Source organism: Musa acuminata, chromosome BXJ3-8, assembly GCF_036884655.1.
Source record: "Musa acuminata AAA Group cultivar baxijiao chromosome BXJ3-8, Cavendish_Baxijiao_AAA, whole genome shotgun sequence".
Lineage (NCBI taxonomy): Eukaryota > Viridiplantae > Streptophyta > Magnoliopsida > Zingiberales > Musaceae > Musa > Musa acuminata.
Genome location: NC_088356.1, coordinates 317,711 through 343,278, shown reverse-complemented (window position 1 = coordinate 343,278; position 25,568 = coordinate 317,711). Strand labels below are relative to the sequence as shown.

The 25,568-nt window shown below is 40.4% G+C and overlaps 3 protein-coding genes across 4 annotated transcripts; 2 read left to right on the top strand and 1 right to left on the bottom strand.

Moving 5' to 3' along the window:
• Positions 1 to 63: 63 nt before the first annotated feature.
• LOC135644357 (uncharacterized) lies at positions 64 to 4,946 on the top strand. Its single transcript, XM_065161861.1, has 8 exons — positions 64 to 740; positions 831 to 925; positions 1,023 to 1,126; positions 1,203 to 1,303; positions 1,376 to 1,476; positions 1,549 to 1,986; positions 2,061 to 2,192; positions 4,492 to 4,946. Exons 1-8 carry the CDS (start codon positions 465 to 467, stop codon positions 4,688 to 4,690), a joined length of 1,446 nt encoding a protein of 481 aa, XP_065017933.1. The 5' UTR covers positions 64 to 464; the 3' UTR covers positions 4,691 to 4,946.
• Positions 4,947 to 7,617: 2,671 nt separating this feature from the next.
• On the bottom strand, positions 7,618 to 21,149 carry LOC135644409 (serine/arginine-rich SC35-like splicing factor SCL28). 2 transcript variants are annotated; one of them, XM_065161951.1, is made up of 8 exons: positions 20,994 to 21,149; positions 20,520 to 20,874; positions 18,561 to 18,638; positions 12,423 to 12,587; positions 12,163 to 12,230; positions 12,022 to 12,061; positions 7,901 to 8,113; positions 7,618 to 7,832 (listed from the first exon to the last, which is right to left on the bottom strand). In XM_065161951.1, exons 2-7 carry the CDS (start codon positions 20,699 to 20,701, stop codon positions 7,909 to 7,911), a joined length of 738 nt encoding a protein of 245 aa, XP_065018023.1. In that variant the 5' UTR covers positions 20,702 to 20,874; positions 20,994 to 21,149; the 3' UTR covers positions 7,618 to 7,832; positions 7,901 to 7,908. The 2 variants fall into 2 exon arrangements, with proteins under 2 accessions (XP_065018023.1, XP_065018024.1); XM_065161952.1 differs by having other exon boundaries at positions 20,520 to 20,871; positions 20,994 to 21,102.
• A 2,660-nt stretch (positions 21,150 to 23,809) lies between these two features.
• On the top strand, positions 23,810 to 25,230 carry LOC135645173 (EID1-like F-box protein 3). The gene has a single exon (XM_065163301.1). The coding sequence runs from the start codon at positions 24,127 to 24,129 to the stop codon at positions 25,006 to 25,008; it is 882 nt and encodes a 293-aa protein (XP_065019373.1). The 5' UTR covers positions 23,810 to 24,126; the 3' UTR covers positions 25,009 to 25,230.
• Positions 25,231 to 25,568: the final 338 nt, after the last annotated feature.

Sequence of the window (25,568 nt, the reverse complement as noted above, 5' to 3'; positions counted from 1 at the left end):
AGAATCCCACGCCTCTTTCGACGACTGGTCTATCATTAGGTCCCTAAATCCCTGTTTGTCGATCGAGAGGTGAGCCTGGCACTCGCAAGCCAACCAATGAGCAAGCATGAGTGGGAATGAGAGGAGCGGAACCCGAGAAAACAAACTGGGGATTCAAAGATGAATGGGGCAGAGAGTACCCGTTGCCAACTCCCACCCACCTCTCTCTTCTTTCCTTCCTGTCATACTCGGAAGGTTGTGTGGTATTACAAGTGGAAGGAAGGAGTCATCTTTTCCTCGCTTCTTCCTTCGTCAAAACGCTGATGTGAAAGCGAGAGATAGGGCGGAGAGGAGGAGGAAGAGGAAGGGGTCCATTTGCCTTCTCTCTTCCCTTCGTCTCCACAACCTGTTCATCTCTGCTGTCCTTGTTGGAAGACGAGCAGCAAGTGTTGGTGTGTGGTGGCTCTGAGAGAGAGCGACGAGAAATGGCGAGGCTGTCGATCGGAATCCTCGGCCTGACGGAGCTCCTCGTCAGCGCGGCGGTGCACCTGCTCTTCGGCTTCTACATATTCAGCACCGCGGTGGCGTCGGATCTTTCTCAGGCTTTGACGGACTGCTTCCGCCCCAACGTCCTCAACCTGGCCACCGGAGACCCGGACGAAGGGAGCAAGCTCCAGGCAGCGGCTCTCGATGGGTCTCCGACGCCGCTGCCGCAGCCGCCGATCGTTCTGGTGCACGGCATCTTCGGCTTCGGCAAAGGGGTCTGCTTTCCTCGTCAACGATGCTTAAGCCTATCTTCTCTTTTCTTGATTTGGTACTGAATCCTCTCTCTGTCTCTCATCGGGTTGCAGAAGCTCGGAGGGTTGTCGTACTTCGCAGGGGCAGAGAAGAAGGACGACCACGTTCTGGTGCCGGATTTAGGATCCCTAACCAGCATCCACGACAGGTAGGTCTACCCAAAGATCACATTTTTGAGGTCAATTGGAAGGGGTTTTCATGTAAAGGGGAAAGAAAAATGAGACCTTTGTGCTCCATGATTCCAGGGCAAGGGAACTGTTCTACTATCTGAAGGGAGGGCAAGTGGACTACGGAGAAGAACACAGCAGGAACTTTGGTCACGCACAGCTCGGGAAGATCTACGAACGAGGTAAGGCAGAAACCGATCACTTCCCGCCCCTGCCGGATTAGATTGCAGCTCATCCATTTCTTGCGCCGCGACTTAGGGCATCACCCTTCATGGGATGAGCACCACCCCGTCCATTTCGTCGGGCACTCCGCAGGCGTGCAGGTTGCCAGGGTGCTGCAGCAGATGCTTGCCGAGAAGGTGCCTCCATTTCCTCCCTCTTCCTCCTCCTCCTCCTCCACTTCCCTGAATCAAACATGTTCCTTGTTGCAGGCATTCAGCGGCTACGACACTTCCGAGGACTGGGTGCTGAGCATCACCTCCCTCTCCGGCGCAATCAACGGAACCATCCGAACATATTACGACGGCATGCGGTGAGTCATCAGGATTCCTCCAGCAAGTTCTTGATGGATGGATGACTTCATGTCGGGTTTCTTCTGTTGCAGACCAGGAAATGGAAGGACGATGAAGTCGATATGTCTGCTTCAGCTCTGTCGCATTGGGGTCACACTCTTCGACTGGTTTGACATTGCATGGCTCAAGAACTACTACAACTTCGGGTTCGATCATTTCGAGATGGGATGGAGGAAGACCGGCGTCTCAGGTCTGGCTGAGCTGCTCTTAGGCAACACCGGGCCGTTCGCCACCGGCGACTGGATCCTACCGGACCTCACCATTGAAGGCTCCATCAAGCTCAACTCGGGACTCCGCACCTTCCCCAACACCTTCTACTTCAGCTACGCAACCAAGAGGACGAGGAAGATATTTGGGCTCACGGTTCCCTCCACCATTTTGGGCGTCCATCCATTGCTCTTCCTTCGGGTGTTGCAGATGTGCCGGTGGCGTTTCCCTCGCAATGCATCATTGCCTTACAAAGGCTACAGGTGAGTGAGCGATTGACCAATGCAAGCTAATGTTCTTTTGAGTTCTAAGCTGCGATCTGGTGGAGTTGGCACAGAGACGAAGATTGGGAAGACAATGATGGAGCTCTCAACACAATATCCATGACTCATCCTCGCCTTCCTGTAGAGCACCCGAGCCTTCTTGTTGTGGATGACTCGACATGCCTTCCTTTGCAGCCAGGAATCTGGTTTGTACTCCAACTCTGCTTCTTTATCTCATGTGATAGCATTACATTTCAGCATACCGTACATTTTGTAGTCCTTAAAAAAGTATATAGAGCACTTCCTACTTCATATATTTCATTCTTCATGTCTTGTATGTATTAAAATTGTGTATTTTAAGCTTGCTTAGTTGATAGCAGCATTGCATCAGTGATTTAAAAAGCGCTAGGCGCCAAGGTCCACAAACGCCCGAGGTGCTCGCCCGAGCGAAGCGAGGCACTAAAATATAAAAATATATAATATAATTAATAATTTCAAATAAATAAAAATTAACAACATTAAAATCAAAATAATATATTATTAATCTATTAACAGAAAATTAATCATTTCAAAATTCAAATAAACTTAATATTAAGAGTATACTGTATACTGAACCTGATGGAGAAACGAGGAAGCAGCGACAAGTGGCGGCAGTGGCAGCGGGAAAGGGAAAGGGAGCGGAAGGCACGAGCAGCGGGAGGGCTCGCGGGAGGCGCGGGCAGCGGGAGAGCTCGAGGGAGGCGCGAGCAGCGGGAAGGCTCGCGGGAGGGCTCGCAGGAGGCGCGAGCAGCGAGAGGGCTCGCGGGAGGCGCGAGTAGCGGGAGGGCTCGAGGGAGGCGCGAGCAACGGGAGGGCTCGAGGGAGGCGCGAGCAACGGGAAGGCTCGCGGGAGGCGCGAGCAGCGAGAGGGCTCGCTGGAGGCGCGAGCAGCGGGAAGGCTCGCAGGAGGCGCGAGCAGCGACAGCGGCGAGCAGTGGCAGCGGGAGCAGGAGCGACGAGCAGCGAGATCGCGATCGGGATCGGGATCGGCAGCGGCAGCAGGTTAGGGTTGGGTAAGGGTTAGGGTTGGGGTTATATCGGTTTAGTTGGTTCGATTGAACCAACTAACAACCGAACCAGGACCGAACCAGACCTAAAATTCTGGTTCGGTCGCCTTGGTTTACCCAGGCGCTCGCCCAAAGCGCCCAGCGCTTGGGCTCGGGCGAGCGCCCAGGCGACGCCTGTTTGAAGCGCGTCGCCTGGGACATTAGCGAGACGCTCGGGCCTCGCCTCGCCTCGCCCGAGTGCCTTTTTCAATCACTGCATTGCATCAGTCTATAGTTTTCATTTTTTTTCCCTTTGTACTGAGAACAAAACATTGCATCACAACATTTTCACAGTGTTAAAGGATTGTTATTGGATAATTAGCATTTTAAATAAAGGTATTCACAGTGACTAAGTTACCATGCTGTGCCCATTTTTCTAGCAGAAGCTGATGAACCTGAAAAAGAAAATTAGAATTAAAAACCAACAGATTGCAAGTAATAATAGGGTTACTCAGATCAGATTTGACATCAAATCATATGTTGACAATCAATGTTTTGAGGTGGCGTTAAGCACTTCATGTTTTTTTTTTTTCTTCTTTTAAATTAAAAGAGGTAATTGAAACTTGAAGTCACCAACATGATATTTTGAACCAGCCATGACAGTGACCTAGGCTAGAATTTGTATGATATATATTCTTTTTATGTAAGTAATATCGTTTGCAGACTATGTCTCAGAGAGAAGTTGTGCAGGTGTGTATATTACACAAAATAAAAATAAAAAAGAAGAGAAAAGTGCATGCTATTCAGTGCTTGATGTTACTGCTTTTTAAGTGAAGAATCATGTGTTCAGTTTTCCTTTTCTTTTTATCAGCTATTTAGCTTTCATTTTGTAGATCTTCTTTATATGGTGACAAAAAAGTGATCTTTTCCAAAAATATCCTCCTCCTTTCTGTACCAACATGGATCAGTAAGTAAGAGAAAAATTTTATTAATCAATTGTTAGACATGCAATATTTTGTAAATCTAAACGTGGAGTAATTAAAAATCTATATATATAGTTTGTATTATTGAGATGAATGTGTTGAGATATAAGAAAAATTAGGAAAAAATATTTTCTTTCTTTCATTGACAATTAAGTGAACCATTCATGGTGAGTAAAATAAAAAAAAATATTTAAAATGATATAGGCATATATTAAAGATACCCATAGATGTTGTAGTTTTAAAAAAAAAATTACTATCAATAGTACGATGAGAGGTAGAAGGATATCTAAAAAATTTTACTAAGAACTATAGATAAATATTTAAATATTCTCAATTTAACTAAAGATATAATTTTCTACGGAACACAATGATGGCAAAAGATACATAGGATTAACTCAAAATAGTCAAGATTGTATGTCCTCCTTGTTATTGTTATATGTACAATTAATGTCATGGATTCATGTATTAAGCGAAAAATTCTTTTGATGTTCTTTCAGGTACTATAAGATCATTGAAGCCGATCACATCTTTTTCATCTTGCATCGGGAGAGAGCAGGAGCACAATTTGATCTCATGTATGATGGCATATTTCAGCGGTGCAGAAAGCACATGTTTAGAAGCAGGACACCAGCATTGCGCAGTGAAAGCAGCCAATTACTCCCCCAAAACTTCCAGACTACTCAAGTAGGTGGTTAGAGAACAAATAAAAATAGTATATATAAATTATATACATTCATATATAATGTATTCTTTCTAAGATTGAGCTCCAGTATAAATTAGACTATTTTCCAGTCCCATATAAAGCCAGGCCTCATTAGTGATCCAGAATTCTTCGAGTCTTTTTTTTTTTTTTTGTACAAATACCTTTCTTGAATCAAAAGATTTCAGAAAGTATTTTGATAATGTACAAGACAATTTACTTGGATTTTGTTTAATGATTTTTCTTTCAGTAGTCCACAGCCAGGTAAGCTTTTGTGTGAAGGTGAAAATTAAAGAGAGCCAAGAATGATGAGTGAGGAGATGATTTGTATTCACCAAATTTTCTTGGCCGGTTGTTAGTGTTGGCACTTCTTCAGACAGAAGGAGAAAACATAAGTTTACAGTGTTAGGATTCCTTAATTTAAGAATTTAATATTAATCTTTATTTTTTATTTAGTTTTGAGTTTAATTTTTTAATTGTGAAAAAAATCCTTTGATGTAGCCAATTAGGGATTATTATTTTTATTTATTTTTTTCGTTAGAAGTGATGAATAGATGTCTAGAAAACTATCTTAGAAGTGATGAATAAATCAAACTAGTGGATAAAACAATTTCCTTGGCAGAATGGTAGAATAATACCATATATTATTCTTTTATTAAAATAATTCCTTTTGAAATGGTTTATGATCGATCTTCTCTCATGATTACAAAATAGTTCTTTTAAGATTAATTAAGTGGATAAGGAATTCTTTGATAGGGATAAGATTATTCAACTTCAAAGAGATAATCTCGTATTCTCACTAGCTAGAATGAAGCAAACTTCCTAGAGTGAGCAATGTTAGGATCAAGAGCGGCACTAAGAGGGGGGGGTAAATTAGTGCAACGCGATTTCAGAAAATATTTCGTATTCGAAGGAAATCGATTCGGAAAGATATTAACTTTAAAACGTAAGAGAGTATAAGTGTAGTGAAAGCAAGATGAGAGAAGAAGCATTTTGCTATGAAATGATTTGCAGTTAAAGAAAATTGCTTAAAACGAAATGCAAACCAGATTTAGAGTGGTTCGGTCAATGTGACCTACATCCACTATCGGATTCCTCTTCCGATGAGGTCTCCGGTGTCCACTAAAGGCCTTCATTCAATAGGTGAAGACCAACTACTTTTTACGGCGCTTTCTCCTTTTCACGGGTTTAGGAGAGAACCCTTACAAGTCTCACACCTCTCTTCAATGATCTCAAAACTTAGAAAGGGAGGAGGAGAACTCTAGCACTTGTTTACAACACTTGTACACCCCAATAACTCAAGATTATAACACACTTCGGTGCCTTTTCATGCTGAAAATGGTGAGGTATTTATAGGCCCTAATGGCTTTAAAAAATGGAGCCAAAAAGTGTCTCATCCCGGATTTTCGGGGTACTAGCGATACCACCGCTATTACTGGGTGGTACTACCGCTTGACATCTGACGCTGCGCAGTACTATCGCTCAATTTGGGCGGTACCACCGTCTGACATAACTAGGAGACCGAGCTCTAGTGGTACCACCGCCTGACAGGGGCGGTACCATCGTTGGTAGTAATAACTGCCGGCATTGCCACCGGCCAGACCACATGGGGTGCTATTTTCCAAGCGATACCATTGTCGGCCAGGAATTCAGTATCCTGGTTGGGCCTTGACTCCGGCCCAAACCAGCCCAACTCCGAGCCCAGTTGGCCCCTAATAGAATTGATGGGATTACCTCCCAAATCAACTCTAATTATCGTTCTAACTACGATTAAGGCAAGCATGGTTCGTCGATTTTTCACTCGGCGATCTTCCGGTGAACTTTTCAGTGAGTCTTCCGGTGAGCTTCCGGCGAACTCCCGACCAACTCTCGGCTAGTCTTCCGGCGATCTTCCGACGAGCTTTCGGTGAGTCTTCCAACGTGCTTCCGGTGATCTCACGATGAACTCTTGGCCAGCTCCCGGTATATCGTCTGAGTCTTCGACTCCGGCCCATCATCTGCTTTACGCCTTACTGCTATCGTAGTTAATCCTGCATATTTATCTCAACACATGTATTAGATCAAATAATTTACCGATTGATTTCATCATCAAAATCCGAGATTCAACGAGCGAGAGTTTACAATATGCCATTGGGTTTTCCTTCGATTTTAACCTTAAGCCTTATATCGCTTGGATTTACTAGCAAGCTTTAATATACATCCAATTCTTCATATTTCTTGTTTTAAAAAGAAGTTAGGTGAGGATAATGTAGTACAATATCATTTGTCAAATATTTCTTCAACCGGTGAGGTTTAAATTCTACCTCAAGCCATATTTGATCGATGTGTTTACTTACTAATTGAATATATTACTTCGGATTATTACTTACTAATTGAAGATATCACTTCCAATTATAGGAGATGCAAGTAGAGAGCTTTGCTCGTGTAAATTAGTATATTTTGTAAAAACGATTCATCAATATCACACCAAACCAATGTTTTTTTATAGGTCCAATTCTAGGCATTGCATTTTTATATATTATTTGTTTCTATTTTCACAAATTTCTTCATATGACTCTTAAAAAAAAAAAAAAGGAACGAGCAAGCTAAGCTTGCCAGAAATGAAAACTTCCAACCAAGTCAAAAGAAAATTATGCAAATATCTGAAATTAATACCATACCTCGAAGAAGAGTTTCTGATCTGAACAATTCGATTGGCCAGCCAAGTTATGAACTGCTAATAACACACCACCGGACGGTGTTTCTGAGAAATTACGATGTAAATATAGAGGGCACACAAATCTTAAGCATAAAAGAACTCGGAGACATCACTTGCACTTCCCTAAAGTAAAATATCCCACATGTAACAACCATTTGGGCGTTGAACGAAGCACGAGACAGGGCATGATCATCATCTGAAATGCAACATTTGCTCGCAAGGAAATAAGATAAAGATTCAAGGTACCAAGTTCATGCTTTCGGGAATGGATATTGGGTAGAGGTACATCTGAATTCATAACATCAAGTTAAGGAAAACTTGAAATTCCAGGATTATCCATGTCTTCTGCATACAGATTTGCCTATTTCTAATGTATCACCAGGCTTCATAATGCCATCTCTAGATGCAGCTGCAATGCCTCCTCCAGCGCTCACCGAGGGCTGCATGAGTCGAGTCAACAGTGAGAACTTCTTCAGTAGCCAACAATGAGAGAGAAGATCACCCTCACCTGTAGGATCATGACCTTGATGGGCTCGGGCCATTTCCTGCAGGACTTGGAGATTGATGATGCGACCTGTAATCCCTTTCATCATCATGGGACCTGTATTCCCTATCATCATCCCTCCTATCATGCGACCTATAATCCCTATCATTCTGTGGAGACGGGGAGATGGATCTCGGTGGAGAGTAATAATTATCCTTACTGCTCCGGCCATTATCCCTGCATTCATCCATAAGCATCACTTAATAACGAAATTCGCAGCATGATATGTAAGCAAAAAACCATCGGCCGGTGTATCTCTATGGATGGCAACTAAATATATCATGACACAAAATTATCTGCAATGGAAGGGCAACTTCTCGCCAATCTTACTATAAGGAAGAATAGCCTAATCTAAAGCAGGTGTGTTCAAATATATATGGTAGTTTAACAGTGTGCCATAACATCGACTAAAAGTCTCTCTCCAAACCGGATTAAGTATTCGACATTGATTTCTACCTACCACATATCACAGGGACTCCTGAACAGAGATATGCAACTTTGATCCAAGCATGTGTTGGTTATTCTCCTAAACAGTGTACTTGCTTATTGATCACTCTGTTAACTTTCAACTCAGGTATGACCACCATCAAGAATTATGCTATCTCGATGGGCTTCCATTCTCTGGAGATCATCCTAGTTTGTCTTTCGGCTTATTCACTGGAGGCCATGGTTGTCTCTCTTGAACCTTTAACTATAGTTTCTTTCGTAACTGGATAGTATACAAAAGCAAACATCATCTTTAGAATGCAAAACATGAAACTGAAAGTTCTTTCTAAAAGGGGAAAAGGAAGTTCTCAAGTGTTGTAGTATCTCTACCAAACTCTGCAATCTGTAACCACTGTTGTTGAAAATTGGAACTGAAACTTCTTCAATAGCTTTCAAACAAGTCAATCAACTAGCCAACAACTTTAGAGTCACACTCTTTTCTTTTTAAATAATCTTTGATTCTTTACAATCCCATTTCACTTTTATGATCTGCATGAGCAACATAAAAAATCATTTCATATTTTCTGAAGAACATGAAGCAATCTATCAATAATTATCAAATATCAAAGAAATGGTTGCATGTCAATGTAACTGGTAATTAGACTTGGAAATTCTACAAGCACTTTAAGAGTTACTTTTTTACTTCTAGTCATAAAAGCTACAAAAAAAAAGGGTTACTTTTTACTTTTAGTTACAGTATTATCTTGCCTCCAGAATTAACTCATCTTCCAAAGGCACTGAAGAAAGAAAGCAAAGCCAGAGGAAAATGCAGCTTCATTTGAAACTTCATCAGCTTCAGTAATATCATCCTAAAGGAAACCATCGACATTGAGCAACTACTGACCATATCGACATGTCTTATATAACTCAAAAGTCAAAACATCGCCATGATTACATAATTTCATATATCAAGTTGCAAGAACATGCATTACAATATCTGAGATATCAGAAACTAAATGCACCAATGTCTTTGGTGTCATGTAGTGATCCAAACCATCTGAATTCCAAGATCCAACTGACTTTCAAAGATGAAAAAACTATTTTTATAAATTACTTAATGAATATTTTACAAATAACTTAGCTTAAATATAGAGGATAGTGTTAGGTTTAATAATCATAAAATTGTTCATGATATTAGAGCAAGTGAGTTTAAGAAATCTTTAAAAAAGATGAAAATATGTTAAAAGTATAAGATCATCCCTATTGAGGTTTGGATGAGCTTAGGAGATTGAGGAATAGTTTGGTTGACTAATTTATTGAACAAAATCTTGAAATTTAGAAAAGAAAAAAAAACTTAGAAATGGTGGAAAAGCTTCTTAGTACCAATTTATAAGAACAAGGGTGATACCAAGGCTAATCTAATTATAGAGGAACTAAGATTATGTGTGACACTATGAAATTTCGAGAATGAGTGAATGAAAATCAAATAAGATATAAAATAATTATTATCGAAAATTAATTTGGTTTTATACAAAGAAATCTACTGGGAAGATACCTATTTTTGAGGCAATTAATGAAAAAGTATAGAAAGAACAAAAAAAATTTATATATGGTTTTTGTTGATTTAGAGAAAGCTTAATAGAGCTCCTTGGTATATTTTATTATATTTTATTTGTTAACGATATTATTGCAGTTGAATTTTATTCTAAACTTAAGTTGTAGAGACAATTTTAAATTGAGTAGGACTAAGATTGAATAAATGAGATAGGTTAGTAATACGAGAAATAGTAAACATAAGGATATAATTAAATTGGATGAACAAGAAGCTCTATTGAAAGTTTTAGACTATCTTGGATCAAAGATTGTTATTATTCATATTGTAAAAACTAGACGATCAAAATGGAAAAGGATACCAAGGGTTATTGATCATCAGATACCTCTTAGATTGAAATAAAAATAAAATAAAAATTTTATTAAGACTATCGTTAGATCACCAATACTTCATGGATGTGTATTAGGCAATTAATAACATATAGAAAGAGTGTGGTCAAAATGAGAATATTGGATGTGCGGAGTTACAAAAAAGAACAAGAAAAGAAATAAAAACATTTTTATTTGTGAATTATTGTAGCTTTGATAGAGTATACAAAGAGGGAGAATCATTTAAGATAATATATATATGAGTTACGAGGAAGGATAGAGGAAGACCTAAAAAGATATTATTAGAAACTATAAATACTTTTAATTTAACTAAGAATATAATTTTTATATAGTTCAATAGGGGCACAAGATCAAGACCTTAACTTAGTTGGGACTTTACAACCTTATTATTATTGTTGTTCTTGTATGCGTATGCGTGTATATACAAACATGTAATGAAAGCATAAGGTTAATCAATAAACAGTATAATAATGAATGTTTGCTCTCTTGCTTTTTATTTTCTTAGTTTGCTCCTACTTTGATCGATGATATTCATATAGTAAAAACAGAATTGTTAAAATGATGAAGGGCTTTAAGAGTTGTGTGATTATCGAATATCTTAACTTTAAGATTAAAAAAATTTTTATAATACAATTATTAGACCAATAATGCTTTTTGGGAATGCGGGCATTTAAAAAATAACATATACAAACAAGTCAATGTTACTGAGATGAAAATATTGAGGTGGATATATAAAGTTGCTACGAAAGATTGAAAAAAAAATACATTTACTCGTGACCAATTAGGTATGGACATGGACAAAAAATATTTTTATTCGTGAACAATTACTTATGGACATGGACATATGCTCAGGAGATATACAGAAGTGAGAGGTGAAATAGTTACCATTAGTGATATAAGGAGAGGTAGAGCAAAACTAAAAATATTTTAATAGAAACTATAAATATAGATTTAGGTACTCTTAACTTAATTAAATATATGATTTTTTATCCATCTCATTGGTGGCAAAAGATCCATGTAATAGATTTCAAATAGTTGAGATTTATGGATTATTGTTGTCATCGTCTGATAGGAAAATATTCGTCAAGCTAATCCCATACGATTGAGAAATTACAATTGGTTATTGGTTTCTTCGGTTTACAACTGAGAAATTATGTTTTTTGTTGTTTCCTTTTAGGGTTTTCATATTTTGATTTTTTTTGGTTCTAGATTACAAACATACCATAACCTAGGCTGTGAAACCAATGTCACAAATTGCAACCCAATCCAAATATTGTGGTGGATAGATTGGAGATCGCAAAAATCTGCTAGTCGATAATTGCAACACAATCCAAATATTATGGTGTATAGAATGGACATAACAAAAATCTGTCTCCAATATGATAGAATACAGTAAATCATTTCTTAAAATGAACTAAATAAAATTTAACTAGCAGCAAAATAACAATATTAAGCTAGTTTTTGAAAAATATAAGTAGACAGAAATTTCAGTGCATGTGCACATCAAAGAACCAGTAATTAATCCTAACGGACAGCTAGAAGAATAATTCTAAATCCAAGATGAATTAAAGCAAATCTAAACCACCACAAACTCCAAGCAAGATCAACAAGCAGGAAGCAAGAAGAAATGATACCATTACTAATAAATTCATTATAAATAGCACAGGAGAAATAAGGTGACCAATACATATATATTGAAGCAGAAAAATAAGTCTGACCTTGATTCATGTCTGGGTGGAGTGGGGGAACGTGAATATGCTGCCAAAAGAGAATGATATATCATAAGTTTATTTGAAGACAATAAAGATCATTCACCGTATTATTTACTCAGTATACATGGCTAACTTCTGAATACTCACAGCAATATTGACGTCTAGGAGATCTGGATAAAGAACACCTACTGTATCTTCCTTCCATGTATCTTTCACTGCACCAGCATAAATGTGAGTGCTATCTGAATTCCTTGAAAAAAATTAATTTAATCCAAATGTATGGCCTCCTCAAATAAAAAGTAATATCATGATATTCGATGGGATTATAGACCAACACAGTTTGCAACCATTTGCATAGCATCTAGGATATAGATGATGATGTCATGAAAGAAAAACATGAAGCACACCTAATCCTTGTCGTCATACGCATTTCTTGTGGAGTTTTCCTATTTTCTTCAGCATAGACAATTGAGATCTCACGTCCACCTAAAATCTGATGGTTCATATGTTGCTTAGCCACTGCAGCATCTTCTGCATAGCGAAACTTGACAAATCCAAAACCCCGGGGCTCCCTGCAGTTGCAGTGTCCACATATGAGACTTTGTTAACAGCAGCAACATTAATATTGAAACAGATCCATTTTTGGTTTCCTTAGGTTACTTCATGGTATATGAGAAATAAAAGCTCCTTACGAATTTCAAAGTATGCAGTAATAGAGGAAAGTAACTTGTCAATCCATAGTGCATAAAGATCATTTTCACCATTTCATTCACATGATGGAGAACTTTCACCAAATTACCCACTTACAGCCTTACACAGTGTCAACACACATCAGGTGCAGCATAACATAAAGAAATTTACCAAACTGTCATTGACTTAGCTAAAATTGCATAAGTTATGAGACACCCTTGTGTTATCCATCTGCAAGGGGTCAACCTAGTTGCAACCTCGCTCAGGTCCCGAAGGACCTATAAAAATACAAATTGATTAATTCAAAAATAAACGACAGACAAGTCCCGACATCTCACAAAAGGGACAATTTTACAAGCAATTCAACAAACACTTGGTGTGCAAGAGAAAAAAAAAAAACAAAGATTTTAAAAGACAAAACGAATAGTCGCAGGTCTGCAAACGACTGCTCACCAAGTGTCGGGCACGTTGGCAAGTTCCTGTAAACTAAACGTGCAAACTTGTAAATCCTATCAACACCCAACACTATCCCAAACCCCCATCCAACCCTATACCACCCGGAAGGTTCTGAAGTGCTGAGATGACCAACATTTTGCCACAACACAGCTTGTGGAAAACAGGTCATGGCACACAAAACAAGGCCATTCTACAGCAATTTTGCCCATACTAGTGAACGATCGCTCTGCAACCCTATAAATTGTTCCTGCTCAGTTTTTAAGCAAAAACAAAAAAACAAAATAAAACATGCTGCCAAACATATGTACAAGCAAGCAAAAGTGACGAACGATCCATTGACGAAGGTGTTGCGGGTGCATAACAACCCTCTATGACAAAGAAGCCAAACCAAATAGAGTGATGTTTATGTTTTCTATGGTAAACCATCTATTGGTTGTCATGAGGATAAACAACCACATTCTTTTGTTAAGCTTTCTCTTTAAAGTTACTTCTTTTTCGTACTTTCAGGTCTTTGTTGAAGGGGCATAAGATTTGTCAGGAGTTCTGGTATATAAGCAAATAACGAACATGCTAGTCAGCTGCTAATCTTTTGAGGGAAAAAACCATTGGTTTCTTGTGTTTTCTATCACATGCCACTTCGTCTTTGCAACGTCCTCAAATGGTATAAAGCTTCAATGGTGCAGTGCATAACTATAGATGTCCAGCATTTGCTTACAATGCATTCCTAAGAAAATTTGTGCCTCAATCAATGCCCAAGACTTGAAACATCTTTATCCATAAAAAGCCTCCCAAAGTTTGCACACATATTGAGTATCTTTCAGCAGTGTGGATTTACATACGAGATTAATCTAAACAAGTGGCCATAAAATAGAGCAGATATATTAAAGATTCAGTAATTGACTATTATTACTCTTAAATACTGGTATCATGCATGCCCATTTCCATTAGCAGCTGTGCCAACACAAGCATGCCTACACGAGAGGCAAAACAAAGCAAAGAAAAATATAGAGAGACAAAGAGTATAAACAAGAAGGGAAAAAGATCAAGATAGTCGCCTCCAAAAATCCTATGGTTAACAATGTGGTATCTGGTAGGCTTCAAATGATTGCCAAGGCCCCCAAACTAACGTCCTTTCTGTTAATGCAAAATCTTTACAGGATGGTTCAATAAAACGTAACCTCTCTCACTTGATATTTACAATATATAGTTAAAGAGTGATACTTGACAAATTATAACCTAAAACTTAATACCATTTGGAGCCTTCTGGAACCGCAAATCAATTTTTGGCAAGGAAATTAATCCAATTGCAATAGAAGGCACAGTCTCTAATTAGAGGTCCATGGCAAGCATGTGTTGCAGGTTTTGTTAGGATCCTGTGTAGATATCTGTATTTCTTCTTTTTTTGCTTTCTCCCTGATCTTATACCTTTTATTTCCTACCCTTAATACAACAAGTGATAACCATTTTCTATCCTTAGGAAAAAAAGAATGTGACCAATGTGCAGATCATCATTGACACTATACAATAAAGTCCACGCAAACAACCTAATTTTCTCAAATAAAAGGTCTTGAGAGTTTAGCAAGACAATTATTTCATTTACATAGCATTCTAATCCTAGCCTATTTTTTTAGAATCTTCATGATTACCTATATTTTGAACAAAGGCCTTCTTTTTTCAAAAACTCCTGGCACTCTGGTCTCCTGATGACATGTTAAGAGAGCCCCACACTTTACACTCCAGCTCTTCACATTGAAATTCATATAAAACATATTGATGAACTTCATAACATGTTAGGAGACCTTCATAGTATCGGACTTAACCAGCAACGCAAGAATCCCCATGCTAATACCATGCCAGCATAGTGCATCAAGTCCAATACTCCACAAGCTCCTTCAAACTCTAAGCATGTTTCCAAGTGTTGAAACAAGATACTTAATAACAAAACAGGTTCTACAATCACCAATTTCATGAAACAACCATGACATCCAAATATGAAATTCTAAAGGCTTGACATTAAAAAATGATAAAAAGACATCAAACAAATAATATAACACGTGGTAATAAAGATGTACATGATCAACGTACAAAGTCAAAGTGGTTCCATATCATCCTTATTAAGAAGAGTGAACCCTTGTCATACATAAGAAGTTTCTATCAACAATACAGCACCAAATATGTGTTTTCAATTCAAATTATATCCATGATGCATTTTAAATGAGTAGACAACAAAACCACCTAACTGAACAAATGGCAAGCACTTAGCTTTTAAATGCAATGACTCAATATTGTCAATGTTCTCTTATTAAGGAAAAGAAAATCAAATAGAATTGTCTTCTCCCATGTGAATTACAAGATCCATATGGTAGCAATGTGTCTATTCTTTTCTATTTTTAGCAGCTTGATCTCTTGCCACCATTGAGTTCATTAAAGTCAACTTCTCTGTAAGCCTCAACAGCAATAGGCGTGGATCACCAAATCCTGCAAACACTCTTCGGTCTTCAATTATTCTCTCATCCTTGTAAAATTCTCCTCCGATAAGCCTTCTCCCAAAACACCACAACCTTCCAATCATACACCACTAACATGTCCGTTAGAATCCATGAAATGCCATATCTCTGATTTTACAAAAATGACATCCACCTCCTTACGTTATCACTACATCACCAATGCTCAGCTTCTTCGACTAACATAATTTGCACCTTCCTATGGCATTAAAGTAAACGGACCTCTATTTGGTACATTAAAGTAATCATAAAAAAGGAAAAAATTAAAGGATCATCAGACAAGTCTTGTGAAGAGCAACTACATTAAAGATCAAAAGTACATGGATAGAATTTTCCTTGATGGCCAGGGTATGGTTGGAAAGATATAATTCTAAATGCCAACTCCTAGGCAGATAGTACACACTAAGCTTTGGACATCACCACTGAGGATCTTAATTTTGGCCAGTGATTGCAAAAGGCGCTCGGGCGCTCGCCTAGGCGCTCGGGCGAGGCGAGGCGAGGCCCGAGCGCCTCGCTAATGTCCCAGGCGGTGCGCTTCAAACAGGCGCCGCCTGGGCGCTCGCCCGAGCCCAGGCGCCGCCTGGGCGCTCGCCCGAGCCCAGGCGCTGGGCGCTTCGGGCGAGCGCCTGGGTAAACCAAGGCGACCGAACCAGAATTTTAGGTCTGGTTCGGTTGTTAGTTGGTTCAATCGAACCAACTAAACCGATATAACCCCAACCCTAACCCTAACCCAACACTAACCTGCTGCCGCTGCCGCTCTCGATCGCGATCGCGATCTCGTCGCTCGCTGCCGCTGCTCCCGCTGACGCTGCTCGCCGCTGTCGCTGCTCGCGCCTCCCGCGAGCCTTCCCGCTGCTCGCGCCTCCCGCAAGCCCTCTCGCTGCTCGCGCCTCCTGCGAGCCCTCCCGCGAGCCCTCTCGCTGCTCGCGTCTCCTGCGAGCCCTCCCGCGAGCCTTCCCGCTGCTCGCGCCTCCCTCGAGCCCTCCCGCGAGCCTTCCCTCTGCTCGCGACTCCCGCTGCTCGCGCCTGCCGCGAGCCCTCCCTTTGCTCGCGACTCCCGCGAGCCCTCCCGCTACTCGCGCCTCCCGCTCCCTTTCCTTTTCCCCCCGCCGCTCGCCGCTGCCGACGCTGCTTCCTTTCTCCGTCAAGCTCAGACTGCTCAGTATACTCTTAAATCTTAATATTAAGTTTATTTGAATTTTGAAATGATTAATTTTCATTAATAGATTAATAATATATTATTTTGATTTTAATGTTATTAATTTTATGATATATTATTTTGATTTTAATGTTATTAATTTTGTGATTTTGTATCTTAGATTTTTTTAATTTAATAGCATATTTTTATTTAAAATTTTAAATAATTATATTTATTAATTATATTATATATTTTTATATTTTAGCGCCTCGCTTCACTCGGGCGAGCGCCTAGCGCCTCGGGCGTTTTTGGACCTTGGCGTCTTTTGGCGCCTAGCGCTTTTTAAATCACTGATTTTGGCCACAACTAATTGTCCATGACAAATATCTCCGCTACTCCCTTCTCATAAGCTCCCTTAGCTCCATTTTCATCACCTATCACCACTCATACTTTGTTTTGGTGCCAACTGGAGTAGACAAACAAAAAGGGGTTAAGATTATCAAATAAAAGGCTTCTACTAAAGCCCAATTATTACAGCATATAATTGGTACCATCCACATGCCCATCATGTCATGAGCATAACTACAAACTTGAATTATGGTGATCTATCATCAGTTAAAGAGTTTACTAACAAAGAGGACCAATGCCCAAGAAATGTGGTAATGAAAAAAATTTGTATTATTGGAGGAAGAGGACTACTGTGGTAACAAATCAGTGTGGAGTTAAATCCTCCAATGTACATGAGAACCTATTAAAGTGGTTAAGCTAGCAGCAAGACCTGTGGGCATCTCCAAGAAAACAAAATAAAGAACAGGCAGGTTATAGTAGAATACCATACTTCCATAGATTACAAACCAGATTATGATTCTTGCACAAAACCCTCATAAATAACTTGCCTTAATAAATCACTCCATCTGGGATATCCTTTGCCAACCTTTATGGATGCAAGATGTTATCTTAAATTGCTAAAAATAAAAGGGCAAAATCATGCACAGTTCACACCAAGGCAAACAATTCCTTGCAGCACAGAGACCTCACACACTAGTGTGGACCTTATCATCTTCATGGCAGTAACAAACTACAGTATGCAAGAAGGAACTTGAAATACAATTCTAAAAAAGAATAATGCCAGTTGTACTTCTTGTCAGCATCACATTAACCCACAAAGATGTCTCAGGCAATCTTCTGATTAAAAAAAAAATCACTAGGATTTCCATCAAATGCCTCATCCACGTAAAGGGATCTTTATATGTTCATCATCTTAAAGTTCACTATCTCACCTATCTAGTAATTCTCACCATCAATTAAAATATAACAAACAATAAAAATAATTTAAGTGGTAGGGACCTAAATCTATTTAACAAAATATTTCTGGCATGTGAATAGAAGTAGCTGAACTAAGAAAAAAACTGACAATTTTAGAAGCTGAATTTTTTTTGCTTTATGTTATTCACTTATAGCAGAAATTTGAGAAAGTAACCAACCATCTCATAAAAAAAAACATAACTGTGGCCATTTGAACTTTGAAATAGTAACTACATGTCTTTTTCCCCATACATGCAGTTTATCATGGCTGAAATTTGCACTTAACTCTGAGGTTCTCAAACAGTGGATCCGCACAAGAACAGCATGTGCATAGCTGGCCATTAGATCAGAAATTAAATAGCGACATACAAGCCAAACTGCTACATAGCTAATCTTTGCCAATAATAAGAGTAGGAAAAAACAATTTGGTTACAGGCAACAACAAAATATACCCAGTATAGTAATTCTTTGGCAGGTAGACATCCTTCACAGGACCAAAACGCTCAAATGGAATGCGAAGATCTTCTGGCCTGCATATAACAGCAACATCATTTATTATCAAACTCACAAGAGATTAACAAATAAGCAAATTTTATTGCATAATAAACATGACCATCATACATCTAGAAACAAAGAAAATAAAGTTTGCAAATACACCACTAACGTAGAAGCTACAGTAAGGAACGTGGTAGCACTGGTCTTCATTTGCATCTAAAACCAACAGAAACCAGAAACACTCGATCTCATAGACAATTGCATGAACTGATAAAATATCAAGATAATCATAAATTAAATACATTTTTGTATAGCACACAATGGCTTGGAGATCAGAAACCGAAGCAAGATTATAATATGCTAGTTCTACAGATCAGTCCAAAAAAGAATTCAAAATCATAAAATTTTGAATAGTTCTAAAAAAAATAAAAAGAAGCAAAAATAGAACTATGAAATGAAACTAGAAATTTTGAAATTTATTAACCATCTATGTTTATCACACTTTTAAATCTCTAATTTAAATTGATGGAAAGTTAGCATTTTTATAAGCATCAATTTTCTAGCTGAAACACCTCAAATTTAGTATTTTTATAAATTCTAAAATTACAATTCTTATCAACCATGCATGATATCATTGGCTAATTTAAAAGAAAGCCATGTTTGCTTTTCTCCGACCTAATTACCAACTCAACAAACCATTTCAATCGCAATAGTAAAAAACCAATAAAAAAATTTTATGGACTTTCCAAAAGCAAATGCTAGCCTGGAAATGGTGATGTTAGTTGCCTTTTAGTTTGCAATCACATCTCACCCTAGTTTTCATTTTCAATTAAACTCTTGCCTATCTCAGCGATGTTTTACACAACAATAATCAAATTGCAAATTATATGGGCTGTCAATTGGATGATGTTCACAGAGAACCAATATCAAACAAGGACTGCATTGGGTGGATCAATAGATCACACTTATTTAGTGCTTAAATAATAAATTGTATAACATCTCATGTTTTCACCAAACTTACTTGGAGATTTAGGAGTAAAACCAACTGTTTTTTCCTTTTGACTTAATTATTCCAGCCTCCTTCCCACTACTTGTTTGATTTGATGGCAATAACAAATGAAGGAGGAGAGTGCAGTGAATAGCAAGCTTCCACATACTTAATAAAGCATTGTTCAAATCTATTTTCGGACTTGGAAGGATGTGAAAACATGAACATGGATAAGTTCTCAACATCGTTGCTCAAAATGGATTCCGTACATGATAATTATATAAGATTGGAAGGCCATGCTGCTACGTTATAAGATCATTGTAAAGTGAAGTTTGTTACTTAAATAGACCGACCCTCAAAGGAGCCTTGTACACAGGTTATTAGCCACTATGAAGCATGCCAGATTTAATGTGTCTAATATAAAAAACATTACAAAATTATAATCTAGTAATCCAACAAAGAACCCAAATGTTCATCTACTACCTACGTAAAACCCAGTTAGTTAAACTACAAACATACGTAATACTGAAGTCAAGCTGCATATTTCCAAAACGCAAGAAACAACCAACACCCTTAGAGACCTAGACCAACCGTTAAAATTTTATAATCCAAACTGTCTTATGCATAGCCACAATTCTTTCATAACTAAGTCTGTTTCAAAATGAAGTATGCTCAACTTCCATGTCTTCCTTACATCAATATTACCAGAACATTGTGAAGTCCTACGAGTGGATTCAGCATTCACTTATACGTGCCTCAAATATTTAACTTGACAGTACGATAAGCAGCGCAATAAAAAAAAAGATATTATCCTTAAACTGAAACTTAAGGTACGGAAGCAATAAACAGAACAAGGACTAAAGAAAAGCAAACCGTAGAGAATCAAGAAATAAAAAATGAGAGAAGAGATCAAGGGGGAGCGATGGACCTGGCGTCAAGGGCGATGTTGCGGATGAGGAGGCCCGAGGGGGCGGAGGAGCGCCGGTCCCTGTAGTCCCGACCTCCTCCGCCGCGGCGGTCGCGGAGGTCGTCGTAGTACTTGCGACGAGGGGGGCTCCGGCTGTCGCGCCGCGGGCTGAAGCTTCTGCTCCGACTCCGGTATCGCGCCATCGCAAGAAGAGGGAGAGGGAGAGGGAGAAGGGCAAACAGAAACCCTAGCTAGGGGAAAAGACGGAAGGAAGGAGGGAGCGAGAGAGGCGGCGTTGTAATCGGCGTGTGCGAGTGTTAAATAGTAGAGGCGGATACAGCTAGTGTTGGGGATGAACTCGAATTCGGAGCCGCTTCTATTTGATATTTTTTTAAAAAAAAAAGCAAAATTATATAAATAAATTGGGGGAATTTTAACTCTGAGCACTCTTTAACTTTCGAAAATTCCCATCTTCGTAATGATAAGATTGTTTACCTCGTTCCTCTGCCGCACCTCCGCCCTTGCTGCCTGCAATCGCTGCCCCCAACAACCCTCCGAGTTCGAGCCGATCGCTCCTCCTCGACCTAGTGATCGATCCTATGTGTTGTTTAATTATTTCTTTTGTATTTCCCTTTTATGTCTTTTAGGTAAAGGTTCAAATCATCTCTCCGTCCTTTTTTATTTTATAACTTTTAAAAATTTTCTCCTACCTCGAGATTGCCAAATTCCTAACCTTATCTAACTGTTCTCAAGATCAGTATGCCAATTTATTTTTCCTATTCCCTTTATTGGATTTGTATCGATCTGTATAATATTTTAAAATCCTTAACGTAAGATATTTAATGGTTAACACCTCATCCTACTTCTTTAGTAAGCATAACCCTATAACATAATAATATATACATAATACAAAGGTAAAATTCTACATTAAAATAATTTAAATACTTATATGTATATATAAAAAATATAATAAATTCATGTGTTCATTGGAGACACTAGGGATATAGTGCATGTGTTCGTTGGAGAATGAGTTCACTGATTGATCCGCTCACGGAATGTTGGAAAATTGATGACGTCTTATTGTCAGACAACGATTTCGTCTTCTCAGTGGTGTATCTGGTCCTTAGACTTAAGACATCAAGAATGTCCTATATAAGTACTACACTCTTTAATACCAGACTTATAAGTTTCGAGGTTCCAAATCTAGCACAATCAGTCATCGGGAATGGTAGCTAACCTTACATGGGCTATTGAGTATCAATAGAGGATCCATCTGCTCTCGGTGTCATAGAGGAATATCTCATGTGTTCTTGCTCAGATAAATCTCTAGCTAGGGTCATTCGAATTAAGAGAGAAAGAGTTCTCCCGGAAAATCTGATTAGAGTAAGACTAGTGTAGAAACTATATGGGTCTGACAGCACTATGCTCGGTATACGGTCTTTGGGATATTAGATGAATAAGAGACTATAGGTACACGGTAACTAAGGATAGTAGGTCCAAATGATTAGATTCCCATGTATCATTTAAGGACTGCAGCGTAATGGCTTAGTACGTTTATAGTTAATGAGTCAAGTGAATTATTATGGAGATAATAATTCACTAAGCCAAAAGGAGTTCTGACATATATGACTAACAACCAGCTCGATATTAGGCCCAAAGGGTCACACATATATGGTAAGCATTGCGACGAGTAGAGGTTCAGATATGAGATATCCGTTGGAGCCCTAACGTATTGAATATCCAATAAGCCCCTGAATTATTGAATCATATGTATAAGATCCAATAAGAGCTAATGAGAAATTATTGAGTAGAGACCCACTAATCTAAGAGACTTGGGTAGTTGGATGGAGATATAATACCCAATATGGCATGATCCATTAGTGTTAAGTTGACAAGGGACCTCTATAAATTGAATGGAACCAAAGACCCATAGGCTAGAGGTTCTTTTTTTCTGCCTCCTCCCATTCTCCTCTCTCCCTCTCCTCCTTATACTGCAGGGGCAGCCCCTTCTTGATTGTGTGGTGCGCACGAGAAAGAGTTTTGGACAATGATTTGAGGAGCATCTTCGCACCCCTACTGTATGAATCAATGCTAGAGAGGAGTACAGTTGACCTCCTTTATCTTTTCTCACAGATCTGCAAGTTTTCAGGGATATACGATCTCCCTAGGTAATTCTCTTATGCGTAGTTTTTCGGTTTCGCGGGTTTTTACGCATCAACTTTTGCACGACGATGAAACCTTCTTTTATACGGGAATTTTAGGATTTTATCTTTTTGTTCTTTCGTCGCGCATGTAATGTTGTCCCAGATTTTTCAACACCAATACAAATCTTCTAGTACATATTATAATTGTTCGAGTTGGGATAATAATTTAGATCCAACGGAGATATGTTCTAAGTCAATTTAAGTCTAAGTTATAGTTTGCAAAGTGTCAAATATACAAAAACTAAATCAGGGGGTATCCCCAACAAATACCCCTCTAACAATCATGTTAGATTTGGGGTTTAGTCTGGTCAAACTAGTTGATCAATACTGGAAGTGAATTGTGTGTCGAGAGCATACCTGAAAGTCTCTTTTATAAGTGACCCTAAGGATAGTTATATTCAAGATGGTTGGAGTGGAACGTATTATGCTTTGAGATAATCTTGGAGTGACGTCCGTAACACCATATGCTCATCGTGTTTGATTAATTTGATCTTCGATGGTCAATCTCTCAAGCACATTTGATCATGTGATAATATCATATTTGTGTTCTTTCTTTTTTTCAATGAGGTTAGAAAGATCAATATGTTCCATGTTTAGAATAATTTTAAAAGCTTCGAGTAGAGGGGTAAACATATTTTTAAAAAAATAATTTTATTCTATTTTGCACCCACCTTTTTTCTCGTACACGTGGCGACCACACCGCGTCAAAAGATTACACGTCTTAGAAACATCAGAACGTGTACGGCTACGATCGCGCCCGCGTTGTGTACGAACCCTCCGCGGGGGCCGCTCCTCTCGACACGTCGCCTCCACCCGATCCGGGAGAGGGCACGTGCGGACGCAGATATTTTTTGGGCCACGGAAAAGATATAAGAGAATCCCCGCCCTCCCGCCTCCACGTGTCCTGCACTTCGGCCATCTTAAAGCACGAGACCCGTCGAATCCACGCGGTCGGATCCCCGCGAACGGCCACGTGACGACGCTGCAGCAAATCAAACGCACCCTTACCGCGTCTGTGACTCCTTGGGCGACACGTGTTCGGCCGTCGCTTCCTTCGTAACCTCCCCACCCCCCCCCCCCCCCCCCCCCCCCTTCCACCAAAAGACATATCGGTCCCCGAGGCATCCCGAACCCGCTTCATGCCGATTTAGACCACCAATTTGTTCCTAAATTCTCGAGCCTAACTCGATACAATGCATACTTGCCTACATCGACCAGTGTGTCCCTGCTTATTAATATAGCTCGCATTTACCCAAGAGATTAGCAGAGAGCAGCAATTTGGAGCCCGTCCGATTCCCGACATTTTAACCGACCAAATCCAACCTTCTCCCTTGATCTATACTGAACTCCACGCGAGCCGTATGGAGATCCAACCCATGTCGATCCGTGCCGCAGTTGGCATCTGATTGGTGTCCAGGGACGAGATGATGGAGCGAAGCAGAAAGAATCGGAATCGCAACGCTTGCTCCAACCCATCGACGCGCACTGCCACCGCGGAAGATAGAAATAGTGGCGGCTGCGGTGGCGGCGGCGACAGCAGCAGCAGCAGCGACGCGAACAGGGGGATACTGGACGAGAGGGTGCTGATGCTGGTGTTCCGCAGCATGGATTGGGACCCGCACGTCATCTGCGTGGCGGCCTGCGTGAGCCGCCGCCTCCGCGCCGTCGCCGGCCGGGTGCTCTTCCGGGAGCTCTGCTTCGCCCGGGCCCCGCGCATGGTCGCGGCGCTGACCTCGGTGGGTGCCGCGCCAGGTGGCAGGCTAGGTGGCGGGTGGCACGCCCTGGCCAAGCTCCTCTTCTTCTGCTGCGGCTGCGCCGCGCCCACCCGCTTCTTCACCCTCGATCGCCCCGCCCCGGGCCACTTCGTCCCCGCCTCCCGCTTCTCCAAGACCTCCGGCCGATCCTTCCTCGCCCGCCGCTGCTGGGGCGACCTGCTATTCGTCAGCGACCCCTGCGAGCACCGGGAGTCCAGCCGCGGCGGCGACGAGGACCTCGGCGCTTACCGGGGGGTGTTCCGGGGGTTCATGCGGTCTCGGACGCGGGCGTGGCTGATCGGGAAGCAGGCGGAGCTGGAGGCCGGGGTGCGCTGCCCCTACTGCGGCGCCCGCGTGTGGAGCATGACGGCCGCAGGCCTCGTGCCCCGGAGCGCCTCCCGGAGGCTGGGCTCCCACGAAGGCAGCTTGGACTACTTCGTATGCGTTAACGGCCACCTGCATGGCTACTGCTGGTTGGCGCATTTGTCGACCGACGAGGAAGAGGAGGAGGAGGAGGAGGAGGAAGACGACGATGTGAATGTTGCGCTCTAAGTCTCTTCTTCTCTAGCCCGTGCTCTGTTTCAATCCCGTGTTACTGCTCTGTGTCTTGTCTTACCTGTGTTCGATGGTTTATCGGCCTTTTTCTTTGTATAGAGAACATTAGATAGGAGTAGATAATGGATGCAAACTCCATAGGACTTCCCTTATCAACCACTTTCTTCCTTTGTATCTACCAAACCGACCTTTTTTATGATAATGTTTTACTTCAAAGGATGGATTGGCAGTTCGTTCGTAGGAGGGGTGATGTGACTGTTCGTGATGAGGTTCATGAACGGGGAGGTGGGATATGGAAGCTTCAGTGCATCACATCTTTCTTTCACCAAGTGAAGTGACTCCTGAGAGGGTCAGGTTTGGACAGGTGGGAGTATATTGTGGAAGACTAATAATACCTAAAAGGAACACCAACAGGGGAGATGGCTGGAGTTTTTTACTTCTCCCGGAGAAGTTTGATTGCAGAAGACTTGGAGTTGACAACCATTAGAAGCCTGTGGACACACCCACAACAACAAGTGGCATCCAATTATCAACAATATTATCGTCTGATTGGAATC